Source organism: Mobula birostris, chromosome 4 (assembly GCF_030028105.1).
Source record: "Mobula birostris isolate sMobBir1 chromosome 4, sMobBir1.hap1, whole genome shotgun sequence".
Lineage (NCBI taxonomy): Eukaryota > Metazoa > Chordata > Chondrichthyes > Myliobatiformes > Myliobatidae > Mobula > Mobula birostris.
Genome location: NC_092373.1, coordinates 142,967,586 through 142,985,638, shown reverse-complemented (window position 1 = coordinate 142,985,638; position 18,053 = coordinate 142,967,586). Strand labels below are relative to the sequence as shown.

The 18,053-nt window shown below is 40.0% G+C and overlaps 1 protein-coding gene across 2 annotated transcripts in view; it reads right to left on the bottom strand.

Moving 5' to 3' along the window:
* Positions 1-11,965: 11,965 nt before the first annotated feature.
* LOC140196637 (membrane-associated progesterone receptor component 2-like) overlaps positions 11,966-18,053 on the bottom strand; it is a 33,054-nt gene continuing 26,966 nt past the window's right edge. The window contains exon 3 of one of the 2 annotated variants that reach the window (XM_072256160.1): positions 11,966-13,323. In XM_072256160.1, the coding sequence (XP_072112261.1) occupies positions 13,226-13,323 (98 nt within the window). In that variant the 3' untranslated portion in view covers positions 11,966-13,225. The remainder of the gene's footprint in view (positions 13,324-18,053) is intronic. The other variant, XR_011885768.1, reaches the window with a different exon arrangement.

Sequence of the window (18,053 nt, the reverse complement as noted above, 5' to 3'; positions counted from 1 at the left end):
CTTCACAAGAATCACAATGGTTTTGAAGGACTGGAAAATTGCAAATGTTACTTTTTAAGAAAAGAGGGAGGCAGAAGAAAGGGTCCTTAATCTGTGCCGATTGGAACTTACATCACCATTTTTCTGGTAATCAACACTGGTGCACCTCAGGAATGTGTGCTTAGACCACTGCTCTACTCTCTCTACACCCATGACAGCTAAAATGTGTTATATAAATTTGCTGATGATACAACTATTATTGGCAGAATTTCTGATGGTGACAAGAGGATGTACAGGAGCGAGATACGTCAGGAAGTTGAGTGGTATTGTAGCAACAACCTTGCACTCAACGTCAGTAAGACCAAAGAACCAAGTGTGGACTTCAGAAAAGGTAAGATGAAGTAACACACACCAGTCCTCATAGAGGGATCAGAATTGGAAAGTGAGCAATTTCAAGTTTCTGGGTGTCAACATCTCTGAGGATCTGACCCAACATATTGATGTGGCTACAACTAAGGCAAGACAGCGGCTATATTTCATTAGGAGTTTGAGGAGATTTGGTATGTCATCAAAAACACTTGAAAGTTTCTACAGATGTGCCGCAAAGAGCATTCTGGCTGGCTGCATCATTGTCAGGTAAGGGGGTGTGGAGGCTACTGCACAGTATCAAAATAAGCTGCAAAGAGTTGTGAACTGAGTCAGGTCCATCATGGACACTAACCTCTGTAATATCCAGGACACCTTCAAGGAGCGATAACTCAAAAAGGTAGCGTCCATCATTAAGGGCCCCCATCAGTCAGGTCATGTCTTGTTCTCATTGCCACCATCAGGAAGAAGGTACAGAAGCCTGAATGCACACACTCAATGATTCAGGAACAGCTTTGTCCCGCCGCCATCCAATTTCTGAATGGACACTACCTCACTAGTTTATTTCTATTTTTGCACTACTTATTTAACTATTATATATATTCTTACTGTAATTATACTTTTATACTTTATACTTTATTGTCACCAAACAATTGACACTAGAACGTACAATCATCACAGTGATATTTGATTCTGCACTTCCCGCTCCCCGGATTACAAATATTAAATATTAAAAATAGTAAATATTAAAAATTTAAATTATAAATCATAAATAGAAAATAGAAAAATGGAAAGTAAGGCAGTACAAAAAACAAACCGAGAGGCAGTTCTGGATATTTGGAGGTTACAGCCCAGATCCGGGTCAGGATCCGTTCGGCAGCCTTATCACAGTTGGAAAGAAGCTATTCCCAAATCTGGCCGTACAAGTCTTCAAGCTCCTGAGTCTTCTCCCGGAGGGAAGAGGGATGAAAAGCGTGTTAGCTGGGTGGGTCGTGTCTTTGATTATCCTGGCAGCACTGCTCTGACAGCGTGCAGTGTAAAGTGAGTCCAAGGACGGAAGATTGGTTTGTGTGATGTGCTGTGCCATGTTCACTATCTTCTGCAGCTTCTTTCGGTCTTGGACGGGACAACTTCCATACCAGGACATCTTCAAGGAGCGATACCTCAAAAAGGTAGCGTCCATCATTAAGGGCCCTCATCACTCAGGTTATGTCTTGTTCTCATTGCCACCATCAGGAAGAAGGTACAGAGTTAATTTGTTTATTTTCTATTATGTATTGCTGTAACTTCCTTTAAAAATTGGAAGTTTACCATTTTTATACAATGTTATTTCTTTTGTTTTTTTTTATTCTCCCCTTTTATCAAATTTCACAACATATATGGTGGCATTAAACCAGATTATAGGCCAGTTAGCCTGACTTCAGTGGCCGGGAAGATGTTAGAATCGATTAAGGATGAGGGTTCAGGGTACTTGGGGAACATGATAAAGTCAGCATGATTCCTTAAGTGTACATCTTGCCTGACAAACGTGTTGAAATTCTTTGAGGAAATAACAGGCAGGATCGACAAAGGAAAGGCAGTGGATGTTGCTTACTTGGATTTTCAGAAGGGTTTGACAAGGTACTGCGCATGAGGCTGCTTAACAAGAGCCCATAGAGTTACAGGAAAGATATTAACATGGATAGAAGATTGGCTGGCTGTTAGGGAGGTAAAAAGTGGGAATGAAGAGGGCCGCTTCTGATTGGCTGCTTGTGACAAGTGGTGTTCTGCAGGAGTCTGTATTGGGACTGCTTCTTTTCATGTTATATATCAACAATTTGGATAATGGAATTGATGGCTTTGTGGCCAAATTTGCTGATGATACAAAGATAGGTGTAGAGGCAGGTACTGTTGGCAAAGCAGAGAGTCTGCAGAAGGACTTGGATAGATTGGGAGAATGAGGAAAGAATTGGCAGATGGAAAATAGTGTAGGGAATTGTATGGTCATGCACTTTGGTAGAAAGAGGGGAGAAAATTCAAAGTTCATGAAAATTATTCTGGGAATGAAAGAGTTAACAAATGAGGAGCACTTGATGGCTCTGGGTTTGTACTCACTGTAGTTTAGAAGAATGGGGGGCAGTGTGAGGGGTGGAGGCATCTCATTGAAACCTATCAAATACTGAAAGGCCTAGATAGAATGGATGGGAAAAGGTCGTTTCCCTGCGGGTTGAGTCTCAGACCAGAGGGCACAGCCTTAGAATAGGGGGACATCAATTTAGAACAGTGATACGGAGGGATTTCTATAGCCAGAGAACGATGATGATTCGGTAGAATTCATTGGCACAGAATGCTGCAGAGGCCAAGTTATTGAGTATACAAATGTATATAAAGCAGGGGTTGGTAGGGTCTCGGTCAGGCAGGGTGTCAAACACTATGGGGAGAAGGCAAGAGAATGGGGTTGAGAGGGATAATAAATGAGTAGCCTACTTATGTTCCTATGTCTTATAACATTCCAAGGCACTTATAGCTGCAAGTTCTTTTTGAAATATAATCAGGAACTGAGACAGTCTTTGGTCCCTACTACAGACTCCATTCAGGTCATCAATGGCACCTTTAAGATTTGCTCTTTGAAGGAAGCAAACCATTAACAAACAGTATCCTACTTGCCTACAACCAACTTCGACAACCTATATATTTTTTTTTAATCACAAAAGCTGCCTACTTCTACTTTTGTAACATCTGCAAACTCAGAACCTTCCTTCTATCACATTTAAACTCAACTTTTACAGTGCTTAACTGGTCTATCTACATTATCCAAAACTTAAGCTCTTATTCTCCAGACTAGATCTTATATGTGACATTCAGTCCTACATCACATCCAAAATCATATCAATCAGATTTGCAGCAAAATAGGTAGCTAAAAGAATGATGTGGCAAAGGGAGGTGGTATTTCATTGGACACCAACTCTGGAAGGAACTGCAGTTGTGAACGGGCTCCACTTGAAACATGCTGGGATCAAGTTCCTGGTGAGGGAGAATCCGAAGGATAAAGAGTAATACAAATAATTCAGAAAAATTAAATGTTTATAGTTATAAATGATGTCTTGGACACTGAAGTTAAAAAAAAATCAAAGTTTGAAGTAATTATCAATGTAACATATACAGTATGTCACCACATACAACCCTGAGATAGTTTTCTTGCAGGCATTCAGTAATACAAAAAAAATAATAGAATCAATGACAACAAACTGTACAAATAGAAAGGTTAATAATAATGAATAAGTAAATAAGCATTAATATCAAGAACATGAGATGAACAATCCTTGAAAGTGAGTCCATAGGTTGTGGGAACAGAACGCAGTTATCCCCACTGGTTGAAGAGCCAGATGGTTATGGGGAAATAACTGTTCCTGAACTTGGTAGTGAGAGTCCTGAGGCTCCTATACCTTCTTCCTGATGACAGCAGTGAGAAAAGAGCATGACCTGCGTGGTGGTGGGAGTCCCTGATGATAGGTGCTGGTTTCCTGTGACAATACTCCATGTAGATGTGCTTAATGGAGGGCAGGGCTTTACCGGTGATGGACTGGGCCATATTCATTATTTTGTAGGATTTTCTGTTCAAGGGTATTGGTATTTCCATACCAGGCTGTCATGCCTAGTATCAAAAGAGAAATGAGATATATTGGAGCAGTAATAAAATTGAGTGAAAACACCATAACCATTGTAAAGACATTAATGCATGATGTTTGGAATCAGTTCTTAACGTACCAGATTGCAAGGTGGTAAATACGGTATAGAGTTGGATCTATTCATTTAGCTACAGTACTTTTTTTCCTATACCAAAAAGCCAGATTCCCCCACTCCAGCCCCACCCAGAGGGTATTCATAGCACCCTCTGATTCTTCACGAATGTCCCTTACTTTAATCTTGACATTACCCACTTCTTGATCTCTAATCCCAATACTTGTTTTTTCCCTAGTCTGCATTGCAGTTGGTACAATCAAATCAATTAGTACTTTAAAAGGAATTTCATTAGGTACAAGTCTGATTTGTTTTAATTCTTACACACTTGTGCTATTTTTCCAGTAAGTTAAATGATGTATAATTAAGTGAATTTGAAGAAAAAGTCAAATAATGCAAATTTTCAATAAATAATTTCTGAATTTCTCCAGCAAAATTTTATTGCTTTGAGCTATCAGTACAGTTTGCCCCATTCATCACTTCCTTGCAGTTAATCTGTCCAGGTAGGTGTGCCAAATACTACCAAGAAAATATGTCCAATGAGGTCAGAATCAGGTTTATATCACCAACATGTCATGAAATTTGTTAACTTAGCAGCAGCAGTAGAATGCAACAGATAAAAAGAAAATTTCAATATACATATATACTTTAATTGATTAGATTAAAAGAGTGCAAAAACATTAAAAGTATATATATGTTTTTTAAAAAGCGAGGTAGTGTTCATGGGTTTAACACCCACTTAGGAATCGGACGGCAGAGGGGAAGAAGCTGCTCCTGAATCGCTGAGTGTGTGCCTTCAGGCTTCTGTACCTTCTACCTGACGGTAACAATGAGAAGAGAGCATGTCCTAGGTGATGGGGTCCTGAATGACGGACATTGCCTCTCTAAAGCACTGCTCCTTGAAGAGGTCTTGGATACTACAGAGGCTAGTACCCAAGGTGGAGCTGACTAATTTTACAACTTTCTGTAGCTTCTTTTGGTCCTGTACATTAGCAGCCCCCACCCCACCATCCCCCATACCACACGGTGATGCAGCCTGTCAGAATGCTCTCCATAGAGCATCATAGAAGTTTTCAAGTGTTTTAGTTGACAAACCAAATCTCTTCAAACTCTTAATGATATATAGCCACAGTCTTGCCTTCTTTATAGCTGCATCAATATGTTGCAGATTACGACTAATTTAGTCAGAAATATGATTTTGTTTGAAGAATGCTAGGCTTTGAACTTAATGTGTTGGAATACAGACATTTAAGACTTACAGAAAAATAACTTTGTTCAGTTTTGGACAGCGATACTTAACTCATGAAGACTTCAATAAATTAAAGCACATGGCTACATTTGAGAGAAAGAACTCAAAAAGGGAAAGGACACATTTCAAATACTTACATCAAGAGATGTTATTTCTGGATGAACAAAATTTGTGAAATGACATACTGTATGCAACAATTCTGTCATAGGCTAACATCAGGGACCTTATGCTGTATATTATTACAAAATTCAAGGTCCCACACAGGAGATTAGTGTGCAAACTTAAAGCACACTGTATTGGGGGTAAGGTATTGGTGTGGGTGGAGAATTGGTTAGCAGACAGGAAGCAAAGAGTGGGAATAAACGGGACCTTTTCAGAATGGCAGGCAGTGACTAGTGGGGTACCGCAAGGCTCAGTGCTGGGACCCCAGTTGTTTACAATATATATTAATGACTTGGATGAGGGAATTAAATGCAGCATCTCCAAGTTTGCGGATGACACGAAGCTGGGTGGCAGTGTTAGCTGTGAGGAGGATGCTAAGAGGATGCAGGGTGACTTGGATAGGTTGGGTGAGTGGGCAAGTTCATGGCAGATGCAATTTAATGTGGATAAATGTGAAGTTATCCACTTTGGTGGCAAAAATAGGATAACAGATTATTATCTGAATGGTGGCCGATTAGGAAAAGGGGAGGTGCAACGAGACCTGGGTGTCATTATACACCAGTCATTGAAAGTGGGCATGCAGGTACAGTAGGCGGTGAAAAAGGCGAATGGTATGCTGGCATTTATAGCGAGAGGATTCGAGTACAGGAGCAGGGAGGTACTACTGCAGTTGTACAAGGCCTTGGTGAGACCACACCTGGAGTATTGTGTGCAGTTTTGGTCCCCTAATCTGAGGAAAGACATCCTTGCCATAGAGGGAGTACAAAGAAGGTTCACCAGATTGATTCCTGGGATGGCAGGACTTTCATATGAAGAAAGACTGGATGAACTGGGCTTGTACTCGTTGGAATTTAGAAGATTGAGGGGGGATCTGATTGAAACGTAGAAGATCCTAAAGGGATTGGACAGGCTAGATGCAGGAAGATTATTCCCGATGTTGGGGAAGTCCAGAACGAGGGTCCACAGTTTGAGGATAGAGGGGAAGCCTTTTAGGACCGAGATTAGGAAAAACTTCTTCACACAGAGAGTGGTGAATCTGTGGAATTCTCTGCCACAGGAAACAGTTGAGGCCAGTTCATTGGCTATATTTAAGAGGGAGTTAGATACGGCCCTTGTGGCTATGGGGGTCAGGGGGTATGGAGGGAAGGCTGGGGCGGGGTTCTGAGTTGGATGATCAGCCATGATCATAATGAATGGCCGTGCAGGCTCGAAGGGCCGAATGGCCTACTCCTGCACCTATTTTCTATGTTTCTAAAATTCTAGAGTTAAATAAGTATTTTCAAGGCTTTATGAACTACAAACCATTTGGATTTCTGCAGCGAGTTAGATAATGGTACTGCATTGGAAAATGAAGTCGAAAAGTATGTTCAAGTTTCGTTATGCATCAGAAAGAACTGAAATTTTAAAAACTAAATGATAAGGCACAAATAGTTGGTATCCCTATTGGTGACCAAGCATCTACCTACCAGACTAGTGAAACAGATGGATTCTTGGAATGAGGTCCAAGCTGGTTCATGCTTTCTTAGTGTAATGTTATTTCCATTTTCAGTACAAGCTACAGGACAAAAGTTCCCCAACATCAACGGATGTAAGATTTTACATCCTTAGAAGAAAGGATTCCTTTTACATGCAACTTGATTGAAATATATCTATGAAGGTTCTCAGTCATCCAGGTCATTGTATATCAAGCTGTAGTAAATCAAGGCAACTGGACTTGTGAGTTGTCTAGGAGACGTTTTGCCGCTCATCCGAGCCTTCTTCAGTTCTAATCCATGGTGGGTAGTTTTCTGGCTTATAAACTCTGAGGCTACGTCCACACTAGACCAGATAAATCCGTAACAGACGTTTTTTCTCTTTGTTTTGACCCTCCGTCCACATTGTAACAGCGTTTTCCTACCCCGAAAACGGAGCTTTTCAGAAACGCTCTCCAGAGTGAATAAATCTGAAAACGCCTAATACCCAGCGTAGTGTGTACGGGGTAACCACCTATTTTTAAAACCGCTGTCATGACGTGATGGAACAGATGGTGGTGGCAGCGCGGCATTTCATTGTTTTCTTGAACGCAACCTCCAACACCACAACAATAGATGTGTAACAGCCTAATGTAACATTGTATGGAAATACAAGATAACACTGATACAGACATGTTTTATACATTTAACAAGGTGCTTTATTAATGTATTGCTTGTGCAAACATTCAATAGATGCAATTGTCACTTTTGCCCAGTAAATCATTTTATTGCACATGTTAAATACAGCAAAATAATACACAAAGACATGGCAAAATTAAAGGCAAACAAATGAAGTAACAGCAAATTTCACTTTTGCCCAGTAACAAGCCTTATTGCATTTAGTTGTAGCTGTCGTCTCTTTCATCGGTGAAGAGACTACGGCTGTAGGAAATGCTTCTGGACAAACGTGCACCAAGTCTTTCGTTTGGCAATTTCCTTTTAAGTTTTTCTAGTCTGTATAACTGGACAAACACACACCAAGTATACCGCTTCCTCTTCACTTGTTTTCTGTGTCCTGTGCATGCCCAGTAGGAGGAGATTTGCCCAAATATCCGTTTTAATGTAGACAGAGGTATTTTCAAAAACACCTAGTGTGGACGCCTGTCGTTTTTACGCAAAACCAGCATTTTCAAAATTATCCAGTCTAGTGTGGGGATTTTAACATGCGACGTAGGGGATTTTAACATGCCAGTGGATTGGGAAAATCAAGTCGGCACTAAATCTCAAGAAAGAGAATTTGTAGAATTCTGCGAGATGGCTTTTTAGAACAGCTTGTTGTTGAGCCCACTAGGGGATCGGCTGTACTGGATTGGGTATTGTGTAATAAACCGGAGGTGATTACAGAGATTGAGGTGAAGGAACCCTTAGGAGGCAGTGATCATAACATGATTGAGTTCACTGTGAAATTTGAAAAAGAGAAGCTGAAATCTGATGTGTCGGTATTTCAGTGGAGTAAAGGAAATTACAGTGGCATGAGAGAGGAATTGGCCAAAGTTGACTGGAAAGGGACATTGGCGGGAAAGACGGCAGAGCAGCAGTGGCTGGAGTTTATGTGAAGGGGAAGGTGCAAGACAGGTATATTCCAAAGAAGAAATTTTCAAGTGGAAAAAAGATGCAACCGTGGTTGACAAGAGAAGTCAAAGCCAAGGTTAAAGCAAAGGAGAGGGCATACAAGGAAGCAAAAATTAGTGGGAAGACAGAGGATTGGGTAGTTTTTAAAAGATTACAAAAGGAAACTAAGAAGGTCATTAAGAGGGAAAAGATTAACTATGAAAGGAAGCTAGCAAATAATATCAAAGAGGATACTAAAAGCTTTTTCAAGTATATAAAGAGTAAAAGACAGGTGAGAGCAGATATAGGACCGATAGAAAATGATGCTGAAGAAATTGTAATGGGAGATAAAGGAGATGGCGGAGGAACTGAACGATTATTTTGCATCAGTCTTCACCGAGGAAGACATCAGCAGTATACCAGACACTCAAGGGTGGCAGGGAAGAGAAGTGTGTGCAGTCACAATTACGACAGAGAAAGTACTCAGGAAGCTGACTAGTCTAAAGGTCGATAAATCTCCCGGACCAGATGGAATGCACCCTCGTGTTCTGAAGGAAGTAGCTGTGGAGATTGCGGAGGCATTAGCGATGATCTTTCAAAAGTCGATAGATTCTGGCATGGTTCCGGAGGGCTGGAAGATCGCAAATGTCACTCCGCTATTTAAGAAGGGGGCAAGGAAGCAAAAAGGAAATTATAGACCTGTTAGCTTGATATCAGTGGTTGGGAAGTTGTTGGAGTCGATTGTCAAGGATGAGGTTACAGAGTACCTGGAGGCATATGACAAGATAGGCAGAACTCAGCATGGCTTCCTTAAAGGAAGATCCTGCCTGACAAACCTATTACAATTTTTTGAGGAAATTACAAGTAGGCTAGTCAAGGGAGATGCAGTGGATGTTGTATATTTGGATTTTCAGAAGGCCTTTGACAAGGTGCCACACATGAGGTTACTTAACAAGATAAGAGCCCATGGAATTACGGGGAAATTACATACGTGGATAGAGCGTTGGCTGATTGGCAGGAAACAGAGAGTGGGAATAAAGGGATCCTATTCTGGTTGGCTGCCGGTTATCAGTGGTGTTCCACAGGGGTCCGTGTTGGGGCCGCTTGTTTTTACTTTGTACATCAACGATTTGGATTATGGAATAGATGGCTTTGTGGCTAAGTTTGCTGACGATACGAAGATAGGTGGAGGGGCTGGTAGTGCTGAGGAAATGGAGAGACTTGGATAGATTGGAAGAATGGGCATAGAAGTGGCAAATGAAATACAATGTTGGGAAGTGTATGGTTATGCACTTTGGCAGAAGAAATAAATGGGCAGACTATTTTTTAAATGGGGAAAGAATTCAAAGTTCTGAGATGCAACAGCACTTGGGAGTCCTCATACAGGATACCCTTAAGGTTAACCTCCAGGTTGAGTCAGTGGTGAAGGCGGCGAATGCAATGTTGGCATTCATTTCTAAAGGAATAGAGTATAGGAGCAGGGATGTGATGTTGAGGCTCTAAGGCGCTGGTGAGACCTCACTTGGAGTACTGTGGGCAGTTTTGGTCTCCTTATTTAAGAAAGGATGTGCTGATGTTGGAGAGGGTACAGAGAAGATTCACTAGAATGATTCCGGGAATGAGAGTGTTAACATATGAGGAATGTTTGTCTGCTCTTGGACTGTATTCCTTGGAGTTTAGAAGAATGAGGGGAGACCTCATAGAAACATTTTGAATGTTGAAAGGCATGGACAGAGTGGATGTGGCAAAGTTGTTTCCCATGATAGGGGAGTCTGGTATGAGAGGGCATGACTTCAGGATTTAAGGGCGCCCATTCAGAATGAAAATGTGAAGAAATTTTTTTAGTCAGAGGGTGGTGAATCTATGGAATGTGTTGCCACGGGCAGCAGTGGAGGCCAAGTCATTGGGTGTATTTAAGGCAGAGATTGATAGGTATCTGAGTAGCCAGGGCATCAAAGGTTATGGTGAGAAGGCCGGGGAGTGGGACTAAATGGGAGAATGGATCAACTTATGATAAACTGGCGGAGCAGACTCAATGGGCCGAATGGCCGACTTCTGCTTGTCTTACGGTCTAGTGTGGATGTAGCCTGAGTTTTTAAATGTCTTTAAATCACATAGGGGTTGTTGAGAGTTGTAGAGGTAATGAGAGGGTCATTAGTCTTACCTTTGTTGTGGAGATGCTGGGTTAGGACTGCACTGAAAGCAGCTGATAGGTGGTGTCGTACCCCACCCCCTCTGTTCAGGGATGGGTTTTCCAAAGATGGCTTCTTTAACCACTCTTTCAAACCACCTGTCCTCCCTGTCCAAAATGTGCACATTGTTATCCAAGGAGTGTCTCCACAACAGTTCACACCTCCACTTACGCAAAGACAAGACTAATGACCCTCTCATTACCTCTATGACTCTTAATGACTCTCATGTGATTGCTGTACCTTTAAACAACTCAGAGTTCATAAACTGGAAAACTACCCACCATAGATTAGAACTGAAGAAGCCTCTCAGATGAGCGGTGAGACGTCTCCTAGACAACACAACAAGTCCAGTTGCCTTGATTGAAATAGTTAGCGTGTACTAAACTTTAAATAAAGCATGATAAGTTATTATCAGATATACATCCTAACGTGATCCAAAACAAACCTTTTACTTTTATTGCAGCTGGTGCCACAATTTAAAATACGGATGTGCACAAATCCCACTGAAATCTGAGATATCCAAGACCTTTGCAATAACATTACTAGACATCAACAATACATTAACTACAGGTGGTTAATATCAAAACAGTGTGCCGTGCCAATAAATGTAATGTTCTTAAAATTTTATTGTAAATCATATCTGAACCACTTACTGTTTGCACATTTTAGTTACATTAACTGATGCTCCAAGAAGCATCTGAACATTTATATTTTACACACATGTACATGTGTACGCCCAGCTTTAAAAGAAACTAAAGCACATTTAAATACATTGCATTTATAAAACAGAAAGACAAAATAGTTCAGAGAAAATACTGTAAAAGACCAATATAGTAATGTAAAAGTCTGACTAGACAGGAAAAAAATCCACAAAGCCTGCATTTCAGATTTTGTTTTATATTTTAATATATGTACTTCAAACATCTTAGAAGCCTGTTGATAAAAAATATGGGTATATTTGATGACGCTATATTGTAAACAACAGGTTTGCATTCCTATAGTGCAGAAGGATCAAGTTAGCTGATTTCCATTGTAGCATGCATTCATCTTTCAGTATTACAATGATTTTCATCCATTTAATAAAATATACAACTTGACAAATTTACTAGTACACAAGTTGTAAGGCTACAAACATTTAAAAATGAACTATTCAAAATCAAGTTAATCTAATCTGTTACCCAAGGTATTAAGTGATTTTAAGCAATTTCAAAATAAATCACGAATCAGACAAATACTAATAAACAATTGTTTATTGTGCAATTTTCCATATGATCCATCATAACCTATCACTCCGGTTCAAGATTTGTTACTCTACACAAAGTCAGGTCTGTCTGGTTGTAGTACATGCTTTCATAAAACAGATACACATATTTACAAAATTTGAAACGTCTTGACCATTCCAATATTTTTTTTTATTCCACACAAGCTAAAGGTCCTTTTCTCTTGCAAAGAATAAAAATGTTACTCCAAACAAGAGGGAAGTAAATCATGAAATCTGTTTCTTACTATAACACCACTAAACTATACATCACTACATAAATATGGCAGTATCACTGGATATGCTAACTGCAAATACGTCAGGATGAGTGGATTTATTTCCCCACTCAAACAATGGCAATATTATACTATACAGGCAATGATAAACAGGTATACATGCATTGACTGCTTTTCTCCTTTGAACACTATTACACCATTGGCTCAAGTTTGGGGAAACTGATTTACAATATTTCAAGTTGAAGTAGAAAAGTAATCAAAATAAGGCACAATGAATATTACCTACATTTTAATAAGTGGAAGGGAAACCAGACTTCAGTGTTACATCATTGCAGGGAAACACAGTTGTATAACATCGAGGGGGTGGGGGGTGGAACATAGCATTTTGAAACTGAGCCAGCACAATCCGTTACTAGTATCCCCTCATTCCCTTCGTTACTGTATACTGATTTAGTGCAGTTTTATGGGAAAATATCTTTAAAACTACTGTGCAGAGTATTCAAAGAAAATCAATTCTAAACCTTAGCTTTCAGTAGCGCTTACTACTTACTGTTACTGTAAAAGCAAGATCATCGGCAATTGTTTGCAATGCTGTACATTACAAAATGCTCAAATCAAAGATTCCAAGACCAAGGCCTTACCTGGTAACACCCAGTTCAAATAATCCTGAAACATTAGTAATATTGGATGGCTTCAGCACATTGTCTCCTAATCCCCTTATCCACTGGCAAACAAACAAAAAGAACAACTTAAATCAACACCTGGGCATTTTTCCCTGCCAACATAGGCACAACCATACCCAACTTGTTATAACAACCACAAAACAATTTTGGCAGCATTTACTGGATATTTTAATTTAATTCTCCACACAAGAGTATTTACTTTGAATGCAAAATATATTTTACATTCTATCATTTGTAGCTCATAAAGAAAACAAAAGCTCCAGAAATCTGAAAATGGGTTGCAGCACTGAAGGCTCTTGCTTTGGTTGCTGAACAGTTTTAGTCCTGTTTTGAATGCTCTTTAACATCTTCCTCATCTGTATATTCCGATGGTTCATCCCATGGTTTCAGCAGTCGGCCTATGTAATCATACTTTTCTGTAAATCAAATAAGCAGATTTTGATTCAGTAAAACACTGTGCTAAACTGCACTGTACTACATGAACAAATACTTTAATTATAATGACACAATCATTTCCAGCCAATGAACTCTACTATTATCAATATCCTTTGCTAATTTGCAAGGTTATAGTTCCAAAGGGAATTGCAGTGGCCAACAATTTGCTCCAGTTTGGTCATTATTATTACAAAATATACCCTGACCTTGTAATTACTGAAACTTAAGTTGTGGCAGCATACTTCAAAAAGTAAAAGTGTGAATCCATGCAAAAGAAACCAAAGTTATGAAAACTAAAGCTATTAGTTACACATATCAAAAACAATACACTTAATATAACTTCAGCTCACCTATTTTTATTAATATTCAAGATACTGACTCCGGAAACAAATACAGTTGGCCCTCCTTATCCGTGGGGGATTGGTTCCAGGACCCCCCCGCGGATACCAAAAAACGCAGATACTCAAGTTCCTTATCTAACCTGTCTTAGTGCGGGTGGACTTTAGGACCCGGGGGAGCTCGGGACCTGCTGCCCGTGGCTGCTGCTGAATCCACAGTGTTTCTGTTCCGTTGATGGATAACGATCACGATTGAAAATAAAGTAAAAATAATAAGGCGATCAGAAGGAGGTGAAACACCATCGGTCATTGGAAAAGCATTAGGCTACAGTCGGTCAACGATCAGAACAATTTTAAAGGATAAAGTGAGAATAATGGAGCATGCGAAAGGCCCTGCCCCGATGAAAGCTACAATTATTACTAAGCAACGCAGTGGTTTAATAATTGAAATACATAGGTTTCTTAAATGGTTTATATGCATAGAAAGGTAAAATATATACTATACACTAAGACAAACGTTTGACTAACTGCCGCTAAATAATACTGGATGTACCTGTTCCCACTTACTTATAATACCTAATACAAAGTAAATGCTATGTAAGTAGTTGTTATTCTGTATTGTTTAGGGAATAATGACAAGAAAAAAAAAGTCTGTACATGCTCAAACAACAAGTGCTGGAGAGAGAACTTCCAGGTTTTCCCGATCCACGGTTGGTTGCGGAACCCGCGGATAAGGAGCGCCGACTGTATTCATCTAACAGCCTCAGCACAGAAATATACACATTATCGCAATTTTTTTTAAAAAAACACCATGAAATTTGGCTCATTCAATGCTATCAATGATAATTTAATGCAATGCAGGAGCCTTATATCGTCTTGTCAGAGGCAGTTAGGCTTGAAATTTCTTGGAAGAGCATGCACATCCCCACTGATATGCCTATTTTCACAGAATCATGGGGAAAACAGAGGTAAATAATGTAGAAAACCTGATTTATACAGACTGAAGAAGGTAACTCCCAAGAATCTGTGCACAACATGTACACTCAATGCAGTTTCAGCAAAAAAATATCCTTACTGCAATATAACTACAATATTAGAGCACCGTAACCAAAACATGCACTGGATAAATCTCAAAATATGTTCTGTGAAAGCTGAAAATCAAGTAAATACTATTGTCTATGTTTATAGTGTGCATTAGAAAGAAAAACATTGGGCATCACAACCCTCATCTTTTACTAGAGGTAAGCTTAATCCAGACGAAAGGTCTCAACCAGAAACACTTCCCTTCAGATGCTGCCTGACCCGCTGAGTTTCTGCAGCAGTTTGTTTTTTGTTTTCTCAACTTCACAACCAAGTTTCTTTTTAGTGGGTCTAACTCAAAAACTTCTTTTTAACATTGGGCAGTGTTGCAAAACAGTAATGTCAACTTTGATTGGAGGTGATAACTTTATCACAAAATAAACTAGGGAAAAAAACAAGCTGTATTAACATAGAAACATAGAAAATAGGTGCAGGAGTAGGCCATTCGGCCCTTCGAGCCTGCACCGCCATTTATTATGATCATGGCTGATCATCCAACTCAGAACCCTGCCCCAGCCTTCCCTCCATACCCCCTGACCCCCATAGCCACAAGGGCCATATCTAACTCCCTCTTAAATATAGCCAATGAACTGGCCTCAACTGTTTCCTGTGGCAGAGAATTCCACAGATTCACCACTCTCTGTGTGAAGAAGTTTTTCCTAATCTCGGTTCTAAAAGGCTTCCCCTTCATCCTCAAACTGTGACCCCTCGTTCTGGACTTCCCCAACATCGGGAACAATCTTCCTGCATCTAGCCTGTCCAATCCCTTTAGGATTTTATACGTTTCAATCAGATCCCCCCTCAATCTTCTAAATTCCAACGAGTACAAGCCCAGTTCATCCAGTCTTTCTTCATATGAAAGTCCTGCCATCCCAGGAATCAATCTGGTGAACCTTCTTTGTACTCTCTCTATGGCAAGGATGTCTTTCCTCAGATTAAGGGACCAAAACTGCACACAATACTCCAGGTGTGGTCTCACCAAGGCCTTGTACAACTGCTGTAGTACCTCCCTGCTCCTGTACTCGAATCCTCTCGCTATAAATGCCAGCATACCATTCGCCTTTTTCACCGCCTGCTGTACCTGCATGCCCACTTTCAATGACCGGTGTATAATGACACCCAGGTCTCGTTGCACCTCCCCTTTTCCTAATCGGCCACCATTCAGATAATAATCTGTTTTCCTATTTTTGCCACCAAAGTGGATAACTTCACATTTATCCACATTAAATTGCATCTGCCATGAATTTGCCCACTCACCCAACCTATCCAAGTCACTCTGCATCCTCCTCACAGCTAACACTGCCACCCAGCTTCGTGTCATCCGCAAACTTGGAGATGCTGCACTTAATTCCCTCATCCAAGTCATTAATATATATTGTAAACAACTGGGGTCCCAGCACTGAGCCTTGCGGTACCCCACTAGTCACCGCCTGCCATTCTGAAAAGGTCCCGTTTATTCCCACTCTTTGCTTCCTGTCTGCTAACCAATTCTCTATCCACATCAATACCTTACCCCCAATACCATGTGCTTTAAGTTTGCACACTAATCTCCTGTGTGGGACCTTGTCAAATGCCTTTTGAAAATCCAAATATACCACATCCGCTGGCTCTCCCCTATCCACTCTACTAGTTACATCCCCAAAAAATTCTATGAGATTCGTCAGACATGATTTTCCTTTCACAAATCCATGCTGACTTTGTCCGATGATTTCACCGCTTTCCAAATGTGCTGTTATCACATCTTTGATAACTGATTCCAGCAGTTTCCCCACCACCGACGTTAGGCTAACCGGTCTATAATTCCCCGGTTTCTCTCTCCCTCCTTTTTTAAAAAGTGGGGTTACATTAGCCACCCTCCAATCCTCAGGAACTAGTCCAGAATCTAACGAGTTTTGAAAAATCATCACTAATGCATCCACTATTTCTTGGGCTACTTCCTTAAGCACTCTGGGATGCAGACCATCTGGCCCTGGGGACTTACCTGTCTTCAATCCCTTCAATTTACCTAACACCACTTCCCTACTAACATGTATTTCGCTCAGTTCCTCCATCTTACTGGACCCTCTGTCCCCTAATATTTCTGGAAGATTATTTATGTCCTCCTTAGTGAAGACAGAACCAAAGTAATTATTCAATTGGTCTGCCATGTCCTTGCTCCCCATAATCAATTCACCTGTTTCTGTCTGTAGGGGACCTACATTTGTCTTTACCAGTCTTTTCCTTTTTACATATCTATAAAAGCTTTTACAGTCAGTTTTTATGTTCCCTGCCAGTTTTCTCTCAATCTTTTTTCCCCTTCCTAATTAAGCCCTAACATAACATCTTGTTGCATTAAGAGATCCCAAAACACTTCACACACAAAAGAACAGATACATTAAATGAGTTACCTATTAAATTTGAAGAATCTTATCAGAAAACTTCCCCTTTGTCAGATTTTGATTAACAGTCACACACTGCAGTGATGTTGATACTACAGTGATGTCATCCCACAAGGTCTATGCAAAAGGGCCAACTTAAAAAATCCAAAATACCCTTGGAAGATTCATCACGTTTATGCACTTGGCTCTATTTTAGGTTCTTCTCTTCCTTTTGATTTGAAACGCTACAAACAGGTCTGTAACCCGATAGTTAAATATACCTTACGTATTTGGTTTCAATTCAGAAAATTTTTTGATCTTAACCAATTTGGGCTAGTGATCCCTATTTTAGGTAACATTTTTTCCTCCCTCTTTCACAGATCGTGCTTTTCAAATTTGGAAGACTAAGGGTATTTCACGGTTTTTGGATTTATTTTTAGATGGCTCCCTTATGTCTTTTGAACAATTATCTAATAAATATAGTTTACCAAGAATACATTTTTTTAGATATCTCCAAGTTAGAAATTTCCTAAGTACTATACTCTCTTCCTTTCCAATGCTCCCTCCTACGTATATTTTAGATACTATAATTAACCTTAATCCATGTCAGAAAGGTGCTACGGCTATTATTTATAATATTATTATGAAACTTAGGAAAGCTCCATTTGATAAGATTAGGTCAGATTGGGAACAGGAATTGGGTTTTATTATTTCGGCAGATGACTGGGTGCAGATTTTACAACTAGTCAATACTTCCTCTATCTGTGCTAAACATTCCCTAATTCAATTTAAAGTTGTCCATAGAGCACATATGTCCAAAGATAAATTAGCTTGTTTCTACTCTCATATTAATCCTTTTTGTGATAGATGTCAGGGGCAGATAGCCTCTTTAACTCATATGTTTTGGTCCTGTCCTACTCTGGAAACTTATTGGAA